The sequence below is a fragment of the Barbus barbus genome (assembly GCF_936440315.1).
Source record: "Barbus barbus genome assembly, chromosome: 19".
Lineage (NCBI taxonomy): Eukaryota > Metazoa > Chordata > Actinopteri > Cypriniformes > Cyprinidae > Barbus > Barbus barbus.
The window spans coordinates 30,269,908-30,287,986 of record NC_136747.1 but is presented as its reverse complement, the minus strand read 5'-3'; the positions used below and the strand labels follow the sequence as shown (position 1 = coordinate 30,287,986).

At 35.1% G+C, this 18,079-nt stretch overlaps 1 protein-coding gene across 4 annotated transcripts in view; it reads left to right on the top strand.

The window, feature by feature from the left end:
* The window catches only part of LOC306885755 (A-kinase anchor protein 9-like), a 120,248-nt gene that overhangs the window by 18,236 nt on the left and 83,933 nt on the right, over positions 1 to 18,079 (top strand). For all 4 annotated transcript variants that reach the window (XM_079442525.1, XM_079442523.1, XM_079442524.1 and 1 more), the window contains exons 3-10: positions 903 to 947; positions 3,688 to 3,741; positions 5,259 to 5,414; positions 6,517 to 6,672; positions 8,083 to 8,280; positions 10,860 to 13,388; positions 14,796 to 14,882; positions 17,022 to 17,154. In XM_079442525.1, coding sequence (XP_079298651.1) covers positions 903 to 947; positions 3,688 to 3,741; positions 5,259 to 5,414; positions 6,517 to 6,672; positions 8,083 to 8,280; positions 10,860 to 13,388; positions 14,796 to 14,882; positions 17,022 to 17,154 — 3,358 coding nt within the window. The remainder of the gene's footprint in view (positions 1 to 902; positions 948 to 3,687; positions 3,742 to 5,258; positions 5,415 to 6,516; positions 6,673 to 8,082; positions 8,281 to 10,859; positions 13,389 to 14,795; positions 14,883 to 17,021; positions 17,155 to 18,079) is intronic.

Sequence of the window (18,079 nt, the reverse complement as noted above, 5' to 3'; positions counted from 1 at the left end):
TTATGTATTTATTTATTTTTGTTTTATTTATTTTCATTAAGCACACTTTCTCCTCAAATTATCAGTACAAAAACTATTAAAGCACAGTTTATATATTAATTGTTTATTTATCTATGTAGCTTTATTAATTTTTTTCAATAAGTACATTATCTCATATTATCAGTACGAAACCTATTTGTTTATGTATTTAAGCACATTTTACCCCCAATTATCAATAATAAACTATTTATTTACATTATATTTGTATATTACAATTTGTTGCATTGACGATTGTTATATAGTTAAATATTATTATATGATATTTTAATATTGCTTTAGTTTACATAGTTTAGCATTTACTCTATACTGTATTTGTTATATTGATGTTCAAATAAAAAGTTGAAATACGAATGAATGAGAAAAGTCATTGTATAATATGAGTGGGTGAGGGTAAAAGCTGAATTAATAAATGTTAATGTAGAGAGGAAAAGTGTCTGTTACTATAGTGAATCTAATAAGATCAGCTTTGAGAATAATGGAAATTAAAAGATCTTTTACGACTCTTAACAAGCAATTAACATCCCTGGCCACACATTAGATTATCTGCAGCGATTGTTCCAATATTAGTCCATCACAGCCGTTCTGTTGTGTTTTCTGTGTGTCTGGACTGAGCTGGATGTATGTCAGACGTTCATGCATCAGTGTAATTAGCCGTGATCTGCACTAAAGAGCCGTGGCCCGTGAAGTGTGTCTGTACCGATCTGGAGACAGAGCTGAGGATCACACTGCTATCTTAGCCTTCGTTTCAGGACGCTGCTTTTGTAAAAGTGTGCCGCTCTTGATTAGTGACCCACTAACCTCAGAAAGTAGAACAATGTAGAAATTAATTGCACATGCGACCTCATTATGTTTTCTTTTTTCAGCCCGAGAGTGAAGTCTCAACGACAGCTGAAGACTGTTCATCTGAGGTAAGATCCTACTTATTTATTTATTTGTTCACTAAACACATTTTCTTCATTTATTAATACAAAAAGCATTTATTTTTTAAGCACTTTTTCTCCTTCAATTATCAAGTCAAACATTTTCACATTTTCTCCTCAAAGTATTAATGCGAAAACAATTATTTATTTTAAGTATCCAAATATCAATGCAAAAACTGTTTTTATTTATATTCATTAAGCACATTTTCTCATCCAAAAATCTATACAAAAACACATTATTTATTTGATTATTTTCACTAAGCGCATTTTCTTCTCCATTTATTAATACAAAAAGCATTTATTTTTTAACCGCATTTTCTTCTCCATTTATAAACACACAAGTATTTACATATTTATTTAATTGTTTGTATTAAGCAGATTTTCTCCTCAAACTATTCATACGAAAACAATTAATTTTAATTAAGCACATTTCTCCTCTAATTTTCCATAAAGAAAAATGTTTATGTATTTATTTGTCGATTTATTTTCACTAAGCACATTTTCTTCTCCATTTATCAAGACAAAAACTATTTATATATTTATTTATTTATTTTAATTAAGCACATTTTCCATACAAAAACATATTTATTTGAGCACATTTGTCCTCCAATTATCAATACACACACTGTTTATTTATTTATTTTTTATTAAGCACATTTCTCCTCTAATTTTCAATACAAAAACTATTTATTTGTATATTTAATAATTGATTTATTTTCATTGAGTTTATTAAGTACATTATTTTCACTAAGCATGTTTTCTCAACTCATCAAATAGCTTTGATTAAACATTATTTGTATAATTAGTTTAAAAAAACGTATATCTGATTCTGTTGCATATAACTGAATAAACCTAACAAATTGATATTTAATACTTTACCATAAGGTTTCATCAGTTAGTGTAGCCTATTAACTAACATGAACAGTACATTTATTACAGTATTTATTCATCTTTCCTAATGTTAATGATAATACAGTTGTTCACTGTTAGTTCATGTTAATTCAGAGTGCATTAACTGATGATTTTAATAATGCATTAGTAAATGTTGAGATTAAGATTAATAAATGCTGAAGAAGCATTGTTTATTCGTTCATGTTAACTACTAATGAACCTTATTGTAATGCGTTACTAATATTAATATAAATTCTGTCCAATTTTATTGTTACTTTCAGTAAAAAGTATGTTGTGTTTTTTTAAATTCAGTATCATAAAAATTGACTTAAATTACAAAGTCTTACAAAATAACTTTTGTTATGTAATAAAATAGTCAATAATCATTACAAAATAATAATAAATTCATTTCGGTGCATACCTAATTTATTGTTTGATTTATTTTCTTTAAGCACATGCTCTCTTCTAATTATCTATTCAAAGATTATTATTTGTTATTTTTGTATTTTAATATTAGTTCAATTTTTAAAATATAAATAAAACAAATATAGAATAAATGAAAAGTTTAAATGTGATCCAGTGAATGTGTTTTATGAAGCGAGTGTGTTTATTCTCAGGCTTAATTCGAGTGATTCAGAGTTTGGTTAATGACCCGGGGGACGTAACTGTGCTTGTGAATGCTTTATGATGCAGCACAAAAGAGAAATCCAGAAACCTTCACCGCTTGGTCCTCTCCAGCTCTCATGCTCAGCGCACCATGTGACCTGCTGGTTGCCAGGCAGTGAAATCGTACAAAACCTGCCTGAAATTTCTGACCAAAGTTTCACATCCGTGCTGCTGCTGATCAGAGATTGACAGAAAGCAGCTGATTACAGCCTAATCAATAACCAGATAAAGACACATTCAGTTGAGAGAATCTCACAAATCCTGGGCAAGAATGTCCAGCGCACATTTAACCTCAAAGCAGATTATTTATGTGTTTTTCAATACAAAAACTATTTATTTATTAACTTATTTATTTCCATTAAGCACATTTTCCCTTCCAGTTCACAATGCAAAAACTAGAATATAATAAAAAAATTATTTATTTATTTATTTTACATTAGTACATTTTCTCCTTTAATTCTCAAAACAAAAACATTTATTTAGTTTTCATTAAGCATATTTTCTGCTCCAATTCTTTCAACTATTTATTTATTTTCGTTAAGCACATTTTCTCCTCAAATTCTCAATACAAAAAAAATAATTTTTTATTAATTTGTTTATTTATTCATTTTCATTAAGCACATTTTCTCTAATTTTCAGTACAATTTTATATTTGTATATTAGGATATGTTGCATTATGACATTATTATCATTGTATATTTAAAGCATTTAGTTTAGTTTAAATAGTTTAACATTTTGTGTGTAGATAATTGTATTTGTTGTATTGGCTTCCATTAAAAAAAAAGTTAAAATAAATAATAATAAAATAATAATAATAATAAAAAAATTCAATAATGAAAATGAGTAAATAATAAAAAAAATAAAAGTAATTTAGTACAGAAATGTGAAGCAGGAAAAATGTCTTCTAGTGAGAATCTTAGTAATAATCAGCATTGAGAAAAATAAGAATTATGGAAGAGGTCAACAATATTCACATTTTACTGAATTTGAAGGCTAAATATAATTTTGTAGTCATTGAAATAATGTCAAAAAAATTATAATGGTCCTAAATTTCTGAGTGCAAAACGCATTTCATGTCTTTGTGAAATTGATGTGCTGGATTCTGTGTATTTTGTGCAAATTGCATTGTGTGCAGATGTTCTCCTAAAAGCCCTCTCTCATGAACTGACAGGTAAATGGTTTCCACGAGAGGACAGAGAGTGATTTGACATCCTCTGTGATCGGGGTACAGTAATGCATTTGATAAAGCAGTAATCGCTCTTGCATCGCTCTCTCTCTCCTCAGCGTTTCTTCTGATAATGACTAACCTCACATTTCCTCCTGCTTTACCTTCATCTCTGAGGCTCAGCTGCTTGTGAATATGCTAATGCCGAGGCCACGGATGCCGTTCTGTGGCATTTTAACTGCGCTCACTCAAATCACCACATGAATAGGGGAAGACGGGGCTGCTTGGCATTTTGTCGGCCGTATATTATGTTGGTGGAGGGAAGCGTGTAAAAGCCGAATGAACTGCTTAATATAAGACTAAAATCATCGACAGAAAGGAAAAACATTTGAGAAAAGAGATTTAAGGACATCAGCTTCCCATTTTCTACCTGCACAGTACCAGTATTAATGCTAAATTGTCTCAAAATTAATGCATTTTATTTCTGCTAAATTTAAAAATTCTATGCATGTTGCATCAAAATGCATTTTTGCATAAAGATTAAATGTTCAAATATAGGAATAAAACTAGCATCATATTCTGGATTTAGCAGTGTTATTTTAATATAATTTAGATACCGTTATAATTTTTAATAATATTATGAATTGTTTTTATTTTTCTGTTTTCCATTTAGTAATCCAAGTTTTAGTAATTTTATTGTAAAATTCAAATAGATTTTAGTAACTTTATTTCTATTAGTTATTTTAGTAGATCAAGTTCAACTATTGAAAATAGTTCAACATGTTTTTTTTCTATTTTAATTTTAAAGGTAAAAAAATATTAAAATGATTTTATTCATTTTTAAAATATATCTATACATATTTAAGTTTTAGTTATTTTAGTACATCAAGTTCAACTAGGTGAAATAAAATATTTACTTTATTCTATGTAAAATTTCATTTGATATGTTAACGTTTTTTTCCATTTTCATTTTAATTTCAGTTTTAGTAAAACACAATTTAAAAAACTGTTGACTATTACGTTAAAATGCATTTTGCTGAAATTATTTTAATTACTTTCTAAAATATAGGAATAAAACTAGCATAATGGCTTCATTCACCATTTATTTTAGTATCACTGAGATGCTGTTAAGTTTTTTTTTTTTTTTTGAATTTTTATTTTTTATTTAATTTTTTTAATTTTATTTTTCTATTATATTTTACTATGCTTTGACATCTAGATTAAGTTTTATTATAATTACAATTATTATAACATTATAATTGTTACATTAATTTTTAAATTAATTAAATAGTTTAATTAAATAATTAAATATATTTTTTTTATATTTATAAACAATAATGCTATTATATATATGTGTGTGTGTGTGTATATATATGTATGTATATATGTATATATTTATTTATTTTTTCCTAAATTAGAATTTTTACTGGTTTTTAGTTTTAGTGAACTATAATAACCCTGGGATTCAGTAGGCAGTTCTCGGATTCTCCTGACCCAGCTCCAGCAGCGTTTCCGTGGAAAGGGCTTTATAATGAGCGCTCGTGACTCTTCTCTATCTGTCCCGATCTCTCCGGCAGGAGGAAGATCTGCAGCCGTCCGAAGTGCTCATGGAGCCTCAGAGCCGCATACAGATCATGAAGGATGAGCTCGCTGCTAAGAGCATGGCCATGGAGGAGCTGAGCCGTGAGCTGGAGGAGATCAGGGCTGTGTTCGGAGTTGAAGGAGTGCAGCAGGTACGTGAAGGACTCGTGAGTCACGCTGGATGAGTGGGTGATGGATGGATGCCCACACAGGACACTGATCTGACCTCTCTGTGATTGGGCTGAGCGGATCTCATAATTGTTCCCGTCTCTGCGTGACTCTGCTTTGAACAATACAAAGGTCTTACTTCTTGACATCGACTCTATTAGGCTGCCAGGAAAGTCACTTTCTGTCATGTAAATCTTCTAGAATATACACCCCTTCTAGAACATTGAGATCCAGTGATCTCTGTCTGCTCATCGTGCCTAGATCTAGACTTAAAAAACGAGGTGATAGAGCTTTTGCGACTGCAGGTCTGAAACTCCGGAACAGTCTACGCCTGCGTCCCAGTGTGCACACTATCCATCCTAAATTCTATGTGATATTGGAAATTTTCAATACCATTTAGGGCAGATAGGGTGAATAGTATGCACATTGGGACGCAGTCTACCTCTTCATATTAGATTAGTCCCCTGTATTTCTGCTTTACGTCTGCTCTATCTGTTCTCTTTAGCTTTCAGTACAACCTTGATCAATAGTTTAATTGTTGTTTTGTTATTGTTGTGTTTTAAACTTGATAGTCTTGTTTTATTCGTCTTGTTTCTGAATTTTTATTCTATTCTGTACAGCACTTTGGCCAACTTTGATTGTTTTTAAATGTGCTTTACAAATAAATATTGTATTGTATGGTATAATTTTTATTTATTTTTTCATTTATGGATGGTTTGTTAGGATAGGACAATATTTGAATACAACATTTATACAAGATACAATACAAGATACAACTATTCTGGAATCTGAGGGAGCAAAAAAATCTATATATTGAGAAAATCATCTTTAAAGTTGTCCAAATGAATTTCTTAGCAATGCATATTACTAATCAACAAATAAGTTTTTATATATTTATGGTAGGAAATTTACAAAATATCTTCATGGAACATGATCTTTACTTAATATCCTAATGATTTTTGGCATAATGGATAATTTTGACCCATACAATGTATTGTTGGTTATTGCTATATTGTTCAATTGCGATTCGTAACGGAGCGAAATCACAGTAACTGAGACGTGTGTGATGTGGCTTTGTGTCCGCAGCTGCAGGACTTCGAGGAAGCTCTGAAACAGAGGGATGAAATCATCACGCAGCTCACCGCTAATCTGCAGCAGGCACGAACCGAGAAGGAGGAGGTGATGAGGGAGTTCCTGGAGCTGACGGAGCAAAGCCAGAAACTCCAGATCCAGTTCCAACAGGTATCAGACCTGTGCTACGTATCGTTAGCATTTCTGTCTGATTATTAAACCAGCTGAAACTGAACTTTATTATCACATTAGAACAGCTTCTAACTGGAAACATCTTCAGCTATAACAATAACTGTAATGCTACTTTAACGATAATTATAGTGATAGCTATAATGATAACGATTACTATAGTGATTACCCTGATAGCAATAATGAAAACTAACAACTATAAAAATGGTGATAAATATAGCAATTACTTTAAAGATATCTGTAATAACTACATTTACATTTAGTCATTTGGCAGATGCTTTTATCCAAAGCGACTTACAATTGGGGAATACAAAAAGCGATTAATCTTGAAGAGGCAATCAGACAGAGGAGGTGCTCGTAACACCAAGTCTCAGTCATTGTTCAAATAAGTACAAGCTAGCAAGGGGGGGAGAGAAGGACAGAGGGGGGTGGGAAGATTATTCCACCAGCCAGGAATGGTGAACGAGAATGTTCTGGAGAGTGATTTTGAGCCTCTCTGTGATGGTACCACAAGGCGTCGCTCACTAGCAGATCTCAGACTTCTGGAAGGGATGTAGGTTTGTAATAGTGAGTGGAAGTAGGAGGGTGCTGAGCCTGTGGTAGTTCTGTATGCAAGCATCAGTGACTTGAACTGGATGCGAGCTGCCACTGGTAGCCAGTGCAAGGAGATGAAGAGAGGTGTAACATGCGCTCTTTTGGGCTCGTTGAAGATCAGTCGTGCCGCTGCATTCTGAATCATTTGTAGAGGTTTGATTGTGTTTGATGGCAGACCAGCCAGAAGAGCATTGCAGTCGTCCAGCCTGGAAACGACAAGGGCCTGGACAAGAACTATAGCAATAACTATATCAATTACTCTAGTGGTAACTATATTGACAACTACATAGTTGGCTAATGATAGTTATAAAAATAGCAAAAAGGATAGCGATAATTATCATAATTATAGTGATATAGCAATCTATAACTATAGGGATTATATTGAAAACGATAGTGATAACTGTAACGAAATTTATAGTGATAAGTATAACGAACTGTAATGATACTATAGTGCTAGTGATAACTAGAATAACTGTAAAAATTACTATAACTGTAAAGATAATGTTAACTATATTAGTATCCATACTGTTAATGTTCTGCTGCAGGTTTGTCATCTGCTGCTTTAAATCTTTGAGCTCTGTAAAGTCGGGTGGATTCTGCATAGATTAGCATAACATACATCCACCCACATACAGTGTGAAGCAGTAACTAGCTAAAACCTTTTGACTGATGCTTTTATATCGAAAGAAATCTATAGGCGTAATAATCAACATTTCTCTCACCTCATGCACTGTTTTGGAATTTTTTGAAGTTGTGTTTTATTTCCCTGATATCCTGACGCTCTGGATCTTCCCTCAGCTGCAGGCCGGTGAGATACTGCGGAGCTCCAACATCAGCTCCACCGCTGCAGATCTGCTCCAGGCCCGTCAGCAGATCACGCTGTACCAGCAACAGCTGGACGAGAGGGACGCACAGGTCAGAGGTCACCAGGAGAAGACGCAGGAGCAGCTTCTATTGATCTCGCAGCTTCAGGAGAGTCTGAGTGAAGCCAAGAGAGTGAGTTCACTATAAAACAAGTCAGCCCACTCAATGGCCATCAGCCCTAGGCAGCTGTTTGTAGTCATGCCATCCAACTTCATAAGCTTTGTTCAAATCAAACCCCCAAAAATTGTATTGTTCAAGTTGATGTCTAATGCACAGGCATGGTTTCGCACTCGAGTCCTCATTAAAACAACCAAACAGACATCTTTAAGTGAACTGAGTGAATAATTGCTGAATAATTACAGATTCTGTGGTTGTTATTTTTCCTCCATGGCTTATTATCTGAGGAATTAAAATTAGGGCTGTCGATTTAATGAGTTAATTGACTGACTGCATGATGTAGCCCATTAGAATGCAGTTAAAATTCAAGATGCGAGGACAAAAAATGACCCTCTTATATTTATATCGTAGTCTAGCAGTATCACACAAACAGGAGTGCTGTTTTTCCCAAATATATACACGATTGCAAATGTGATCTTGATTTTATGCAACAGTTCAATAAACAAGACGTTAATATTAAGTGACTTACGTTGTCTGAATATAACAGTACTGCCTGATTTTCATCAAGGAAAATAGTTCCAAATAAAGTCAAATCTGAGCGCTGCGCATCTCTAAAAGCAAACACATCTGTGTTTTATTCATGAATGAACTGCGTGTTTAAACGAATCTAATGAGTCAGTGATTCATGATTACCCATTCAAAAACAGTCACTTGCTTCATTCCTCAATGAATCAGCCGTTCGAACGAATCAAGTGAATGAATGATTCAGTGATAAAATCAGTGACATACCGCTACCTGCTGCCGGTTTCAGTTTCATTTTTATAGTATAATTTCAGTTATTTAAATCATTTAATATTTCTATATTCAATATTTTATATTTAAAACATTAATCTCAACATGAATTTATGAATTTAATTGCACTCATGCCACCTCTGAGCCACATTAAACATACCTACAAGCCACTTTTATGTTCTTCTGTGCCATCTCTGTAGTACAAATTAATTTTTTATTAATACTAATTTCATGAGATTGCTAACTTATTTGTCTTATTCTACTTATGTTGTTTAAATTAGAAATTCTAAAAAGCTTATCAATTTTTGAATTTGACATGGATAACATACTTTTAATAAAATTAGAAAAATGCCAAAGGTAAAAAGTAAATGCCCCTGTAAATCACTTAACGGAGTCAAATATCACCTCTTTTTAGGAAGGCTAATTTTTTTTATCAGAATTTTTGATTATTGATCAGAAGGTGCTCCTATTTTTTTTTTAATTAGGAGGACAAGCGCTCCTAAAAAGAAAAGTATGCTTACTGTGTAAGCCCTGTGTAACAGTATTTTAGATCCCTGCATGATGTCTTAAAGAGACAGCAGCCTAAATAAACCTGCTGCTGTCTGTCATTACTGTATCTTTATACAGTGAAGACTATCCAGTGTTATTTTACAGTTGAATAGATTATTACAAATTTAATTTGTATCTTGTTTTTGTTTTTGCTATTGATTATTAATATATTTGTTCTTATTATTTACTTTTCTTTTTTAGTTATAATAAATTCAATTCTGAGTGCAGGTGATTCACGTGGGAAGGGGGCGTGGCCTATGGAAAATAGTCCTGCCACCACAGCTGGAAAAAATCCTAGAGGAAACACTGGATTCAATGCCCCATTCATAATTTATGAATGAATCAGCCATTTGAATGAATCGGTTGAGTGAATGATTCAATGACTCACTCATTAATACAGTGACTCGCTGCCACTTACTCGCGCTTTTAGTTTCTTATGTAGATTATCATTGCATTTTTAAGAAATAATTTTATATTTCAATGTTAAATAAAAAATACTCCTTTATTATCATTATTTATGCCATGTTGAATCAAAATATTACTTTCTAAAGCTGCATTTTTGTAATGTCCATTCAATGCTTTTCTCAATTTAACACAATAATGACTTTAAATTATCTTTTTGGGGGGTGATTTCTCAGCCAAAATTGGTGTGTGATTAATTAGATTTATCGGCACTAGGGTTGGGAAAATAAATCGATGCATTGCGAATCGAGAAATTATTCAGCATCAATTCTGTGATGCATCGCGATTCTTTCTCGAGTCGATTCTGAGCTTAGTTTTAAACAGCAGATGCTTTAGAAACGGCCATACTCTGCTTGTTTCCAAATCCTTACACACCCTTGAACCTAAAATAATCGTTCATAAAATTCGAAAAGGTTGAAGCGAATCACAAGGGTGTTCACAGTGGGCTGTGTTTACGTTAATCTCACATCATAAAAGCAAGAGCTGAGGTGAGATTACATGACTTTTCAGTGCTTTTCAGCGCTTTCTTCAGCGCTCTTCTTCATGAGGATTTTGAGTGTACGGTTAAAACTAGAGAAGAGCGCCATCTGCTGTTAAAACATAAGCTCAGAATTGATTCCAGAGAGAATTGCGACGCATTCGGAAGATCGACTCATGAATCGATTCTGCATCGATTTATCGTCGCAGCCCTAGTCGGCACATTGTGCAATTCATTAGATTAAAAATTGCACTTGCTTGACAGCAATAAAAAGCTTGTTTAAACAAAAAAATTGCTTTTTTTCTGTCATCAGGTCCGCACACAATCTGAAGAATCGTTTACTCAGAGTTTACGAGAAAAGGACTTACTGAATACCGAACATCAGCGTCTGATAACACAGCTTCAGGATCAGCTTCTGACTTCCAAACAACAAGTGGAGGAAGCCAACAAACATCTGTCTGCGAAAACCCAAGAACTAGATAACTGCGAAAAAGAGCTCTCCGCGTCCAGGCAGAAAGAGCGCATGTCGTCCGGAGAAATCCTGCAGCTCATGAAAACCGTCGAGGACCTCCAGCAGCGCTGCCACCAGGGAGGCCAGTCGGAGAGCGAGGCGCTGCGGAGGATCGAGGACGACTGGAGCCGACGAATGGAGCAGCTGCGAGCCGAACTGGATGAAATGTACGGTCAGCAGATCACGCAGATGAAACAGGAGCTTCGCACACAACATGTGACGGAGGTGGAGCGAATCCGAGCGCAACACGGCTCGGAAACAGAGAAGATCGTCCAGCAGCATCAGTCAGAGCTGGAGAGGTTTAAAGCTCAGCTGTTCCAGAGCGCCGGAGGCGTTAACGTGCTAAACGTGAAGGTCATCGAGCTCCAGCAGAAGCTGCAGGAGACGCAAGTGTTGCGCGAAAAGGCGGAGCAGGAGCTGACGCAGACGAGTGCTGAAAAACTTAGTCTGGCGCAGGAGGTGGAGCGTTTGCGCAAAGAGCTACAAAGAGCGGAAATCCAAAGCCCAGAGAAAATGCAACACGCTATTAGCGACCTGCAGGCGCAGCTTGATTTGGCGCACAAAGCCAACGGTGAACTAGAAGCCAAGCACGAATCGGAAATCACCAACTATAAGATCAAACTCGAGATGCTGGAGCGGGAAAAAGACGCAGTGCTGGACCGCATGGCTGAATCGCAGGAGTCGGAGCTGGAACGTCTGCGAACGCAGCTCTTGTTTAGCCACGAGGAGGAGCTCTCCCGACTTCGCGATGACCTTCAGCGGGAAAGCCAGCTCAACGTGGAGAACTTGCGCGACGAGATGGGCGTGAGGCACCGCGAGGCTTTGGACAATTTTGAGGATAAGCTGCGGTCGGTGGAGAGCGAGAGATCGGCGTTGGCTTCGGAGAGACTCGTGCTGCTTGAGGAGATCGTTGCGTTGAAAAACGATCTGAATCGGGCGATGGAGAGCGAGGAGCTGGTTGCGCAACTGAAGGAGCTGCAAGCAGAAGTCGAGTGCTTGAGAGCGGAAAGCAAAGAAAAACAGTCACACACAACCATGACGGAAGAGCTGCAGAAAAACCTTCTGCAGAAAATCGACCGCCTTTCCTCGGAGAACGAGCAAATGTGTGCGCGACTGAAAGACCTGCAGGATGAGATCGAAAAGCAGAGAAACACGTTCTCCTTCGCTGAGAAGAACTTCGAGGTGAACTACCAGGAGCTGAAGGACGAGTACACGTGCCTGGTGAACGCTAAGCTACAGCTGGAGGAGCGCTTGCTTAGAGAAGCCATGGAGTACGAGACGAAGCTCAGAGATCTTCAGACGAGACATGAGGAGGTGGATGGGAAGACGGCGATGATGAAAGACACCACCGAGCTGATGGAGAAGCTGGAGACGGCTGAGAACGAGAAGAAGAGCTTGACGGAGCGGCTCTCGCTGATGGAAGTTGATGTAAAACGTCTTGAAGAGGCGCTCAAGAAGACAGTGATTGAAAAAGACACTTCTGAGATGATGGAGAAGCTTGAGACGGCTGAGAACGAGAAGAGCAGCTTGGCAGAGCGGCTCTCGCTGATGGAAGTTGATGTAAAACGTCTTGAAGAGGAGCTCAAGAAGACAGTGATTGAAAAAGACTCTACAGAACTGATGGAAAAACTGGAAATCGCTGAAAACGAGAAGAAGAGCTTGGCGGAGCAGCTCTCGATGATGGAAACAGACATGAAACGACTTGAAGAAGAGCTCAAGAAGACACCGATTGAAAAAGACTCTACAGAACTGATGGAAAAACTGAAGACTGCTGATAACGAGAATAGAAAGTTGGCAGAGAGGCTTTTGCAGATGGAAACTGATGCAAAACGACTCGAAGATGAGCTCAAGAAGACACCGACTGAAAAAGACTCTACAGAACTGATGGAAAGGCTTGAGATGGCTGAGAACGAGAAGAAGAGCTTGGCGGAGCAGCTCTTGATGATGGAAACAGACATGAAACGACTTGAAGAAGAGCTCAAGAAGACACCGATTGAAAAAGACACTACAGAACTAATGGAAATGTTTGAGACGGCTGAGAACGAGAAGAAGAGCTTGGTAGAGCGACTCTCGCTGATGGAAGCAGAGCTGGAGACGCTGAAGAGATGCAGAGATGAAGCGCTGGGGTCTGACCACAGCGTCGCTGGTGGGCTGTGCTCTGTAGTGAAGCATCACACGCACATCTCGTCTTCACGGGAGGAACTGGATGCGCTTCGCTCGTCGACAGCAGCGCAGGAGAGGAGGGAGAGAGAGACTGCTGCGAGGACTTCACACGCACCCACAGCAGCACACGAAGAGCAGCTATCAGCGTCTGACCGACTCCCGCCGCAGGTAAGAGCCGCCGCTGTTTGTTTTACATCCACTCTCGTGATGCAACAGTTGATCTGCGTTTATCTGCATTGCACTGCGTTCAAAATGCAGCAGCTGTGCTCGATTCGATGTAGATGCTTTTGAAAGCTTTCTCAGATGATTTATACGTGCAGCACTGCAGGTGAAACCTGTGGGAGGAATTGATGTGCGTTTGAGGGAACGAGAGATGATTTTGAATCGGCCAGAGTGCAGGGCGATGGAGGGGCGAGCGAGATTGTGGTATAAAAGAGAGAGAGAGACAGATGAGCTTTATTCTCCCGTTTGTGTGACACACTTTGATCTCAGCAGCTCTGAAGGAAAATTAGTGAATATAGACAGCTTTAAAAGCCCATCATTTACACTTTAACTTTTAATTTTTTTCCCCAAAACACCATTTATGGGTGAATCTCATGCAAACGGGTCACATTTCACCCCAAAATCGAAAGATTTGTTTGTGTAAGGAAAATCATGTGTAATTCTGTAGCATATTTAAAGCCCATTATAATTTTTTGTTTTTTGCATTTTATTTATTTATATTATTATTTTTCATGAAAATTAAGCACATTAATCTCATTGTCATAGTAAATCTGGATTATTTTATTTTTATTTTTTATTTTATTCTTAAATTAAACCAATTCAAGTCAGAAATTAAGCAAATTATGCTGTTTTAAAAAAAATTAATTAATGGAAGCACAAATATTACCAGGATGTAGAAATAATTCACAATGCAGATAATCTAATTCTAAACCAATCATTTTCACATTACTGTTACGAGAGAGAGAGCATTTCATTTACTTTTTATTCATCAGTAATGATGATATGGAAATTTAATTATGATGAAAATAATGGCAATAAATCTTAATGGCGGAGTTGCTTTTATGAAGAAAAAACTATATTATTATTTATAGTAAAAAGTATAAATAAAATATAAATATTTTACTTTAAAACTTAAAAAATATATATATTTATATATATTTTTTTTATATTTTGGAGTTGCAAATATGACCCAGACATGTTCTTTGCAGTCTTGTCATAGTTTTCTTACACTAATTGATCTGTTTTTTCAGATAATTTTCCACCGTCTCTCTGATCTTTAATTCTCAATTAAATGGGCTGATTTTATGAATTGACATCATTTGCTCGGTTGTTCTTCAGTGCTCGTGAAGGTTCTGAACACTGTATAGCTGTTACATTTACATTTATGCATTTAGCAGACGCTTTTATCCAAAGCGGCTTACATTGCATTCAAGTTACAGTTTTTACATTTGATCAGCTCTTGCTTTCCCTGGGAATCGAACCCATGACCTTGGCGTTGCTAGCGCCATGCTCTACTATTTGAGCTACAGGAAAGCCTGTATGTTGATATGTAAATGTGTGTGTGATCCGCAGGTGGAGACGGGAGACGCTCGGGCCGATGGAGACGCGGTCCGAGCCTCGCTCATGATGCAGCCGCGGGAAATGCACGGCGCAGAGCATGTAAGTATCCTTCTGTCTGAGTCAATCAAACTCTTGCTGTTCAGCTTCAGCTCATAGCTGCAGCTCAGCAGTTTAGGAGGACAAAAAACAGCTGTAGGATTTACTTGGAAACAATTTTCACTCAGAAATCGTTAGTGAAGTTCATAAATAAATGCAAAGAATCTGCAAGTAACACACTGAACTTCAAAAAAGTCATTTTTTTACGGTGTAAAAATGTGTGTAAATGTTCTTGTGTGTGTGCGTTTTAAGTGCTATTAGGTGAATTTGCGTTTTAGTGTTAGTGTAGCTCTGACATTTATCAGAAACCTGCTATTAAACCATTGGCGGTGTTTCCTGCGCAGCAGATCTTTCTCTGTAATTGCTGCTCGATCTCCATCTTCTGTGATGGTCATTAAAATGCTTGGTTTCTGCCTGTTAACACATCAATCAGGACAGAGCCGGACCCTCTGCTCTTTGTGTCTCATATAAAAGAGCCTCACAGTCTCATGATGTGCTGAAGTGTCTGTGTGTCTGTGTGTGTGTGCGCGTCTGTGTCTGTCTGTGTGTGTCTGTGTGTGTGTGTGTGTGTGTGTGTGTGTGTGTGTCATATGAACACTTTTGTTAGATGTTTGTTTCAGATAAAGACTCACAAGACATCCAGCCTGAAACCTCAGTGTTGTTTTAGTATCGAGATGCTGTTATAGTTTTTATTAATATTTTGAATTAGTTTTTAATTTTTTAATTTTCAGTTTTGATTTTCATTTTAGTTTGTTTTATTATTTTTTTTGTCAATTTTATATATTTTTTTGTTAATGTCTATATACTTTAAAAAAAAAAATTCTTAATTTTATTTCAGTTATTTTAAGTTAAACTAAACAAAAATGAAAAATGTTGCCTTGGCAACTAGCTGAAATAAAATATATATTTTTTTGTATTTTATTTCATTTCTGTTGCTGTTATTTAACGTAACGTCCAAAAGATTTTTTGTTTGTTTTAGATTAGTATAATAAACATTTGTATTATTATTATTATTATTATTATTATTATTATTAGTTTTTTTGTTAGTTTAGATTAGTATAATAAAGTTATTTTTTTATGGTTTTTGTTTAGTATAATAAACTAAAAAGAAATTAGTATAAAAAAGTGCATTTTTATGGTTCAGTTATGATAAAGTTATTCTATGGTTTTTTAGAAGAAATAACTAAAACTTTTATCATTTTAGATTGGTATTATAAGCTAAATACATTTTATTATAATTAACTAAATTAACTTTGATGGTTTTAGTTTGTTAATTAAATAACATTAGTTTAATATTTAGTGGCTCCAAACAGATACTAATTGCAGAAATACTGACTATTTCCAAACGATCCTACTGTCTGGTCATTGGTCAGTCAATCAGAGAGTCCCGCCCCCAGTCTCACGCCATTGGTTGAGTCTGAAGTTGCCATTTCAGGCCAATCGAACTAAATAAAAGCATACAGTGTGTTTTCACTCTTCAGGATGCAAAAATACCAGTTGATTTTTTTTTGGATGAACCTTAAAACTATCTCATGGAAACAAATCTTAACGGTCCTAAAACAGGCTTAGTTGCTTTTATAAAATATTTAGTTTTATTTGATTTTTACAGATTTTTTTTTATAGATTTTTTTTTTTTACTTTATTTGGATTTGTTTAATTTTCATTAAAGTAACGGAAGTACAAATTTGACCATAGTGTAAAAATGATTTACAGTGTAGATAATCTAATTATTTTTCACATTAGTGTTATGAGAGTAAGAGGATATTTAATTATCATAAAAATAATGTCTCAGCAACAAATCATAATGGTCCAAAATCAGGCTTTGCTGCTTTTATTAAAAATATTGTATTTATTTAAACATTTTTTATAATTTTTTTTTAATTTTTATTATTTTTTTATTTATTTATTTTGAAGTCGGTAATATGATCAAGACATGTTCTTTGCAGTTTCGTGATAATTTTCTTGTTTTTCAGATCATTTTCCACCACCTGTCTGATCCTTTATCCTTAAATAACGGGCTGATTTTGTAACTGACCTTTGATTTGATATGATTTTGCATTGATTTGGTACCTGTTTTTGATGATTGTCTGTGATGTATTTTAGCCTGTAAACCCAGAGGAGTGTGTGTGTGTGCGTCTGCAGGAGGAGTGTCGTCTGCAGCTGGAGGCTCAGCGCATTAGTCTGTCTCAGATCCACGCCGCGCAGCTGGAGCTGCTCAGAGAGAGTCTGTCTGCGCAGACGCAGGAGATGAGGAGAGAGAACGGCCATCCCACAGGTCAGCAGTCACATCAAACGCTCTCTCAGATCTATTATTAAGAGATCCAGCAGCATGAAAGAGAGAGACTCCGTCTAACTGACGCTTACTCTGTGCTTGTACCCAGACATTATTCGTGTCATGGCTGCTAACACATGTGATGGTTAGAATTGAATGCGTTCCCAAAATGATTGATTGAATTGAAAAAAATGAAGGCTCGAATTCCCAAAAGTTTTTGTCAGCTGAATACTTCAGTAATTTAACAACACATTCACATGTTCGCAGTTCTCTGATGCTGTTTTACATGCAGGTAAAGAAATATTTTTTATTTTTATTTAAAATTTATTTTAATTTAACATTTTTATGATTTAATTAATTATTAGTTATTTAACAACTTTGGGAAACTGTTTTACATAATTGAAAAAATATATATATTTATTTATTTTTAACGAAATGTCAATACATTTTCTTTTTTTTCTTTAAGAAATCTTTTTTAATTTTTTTAAAATAAATAAATCTGGATAATCCAGTGAATTAAATACTTCTGAAATGAGTGCTAATTTACTTTATTATTTTTTTATTGTGTTTTAATTTTGATGACTGTTTTTATTCAAAATTTATATGATTTAATAGTATCTTTTTTTTTTTTAATAGTAAGCATATTTTTTGTTGTATAATCCAGTGAATTAAATTCTTCAGAAATGAAAACTAATGTCTGATTATTTTCTCTTTTTATTTGGATCTTGATTTCCCCAAATTAAAAGACATTTGTTTTTAAATTATATATTTTAATTGAATATCATCTTACTTAATTTTTTTTTAAACCACCTCACGAATCCCATTTTTGTGAAATCCTCTTATAGATCTTTTTATCTGTTTTCTCTTTTTAATTGGATCTCGATTGCTTTAAATCAAAACAGTTTTGTTTTAATGATTTATTTTAATA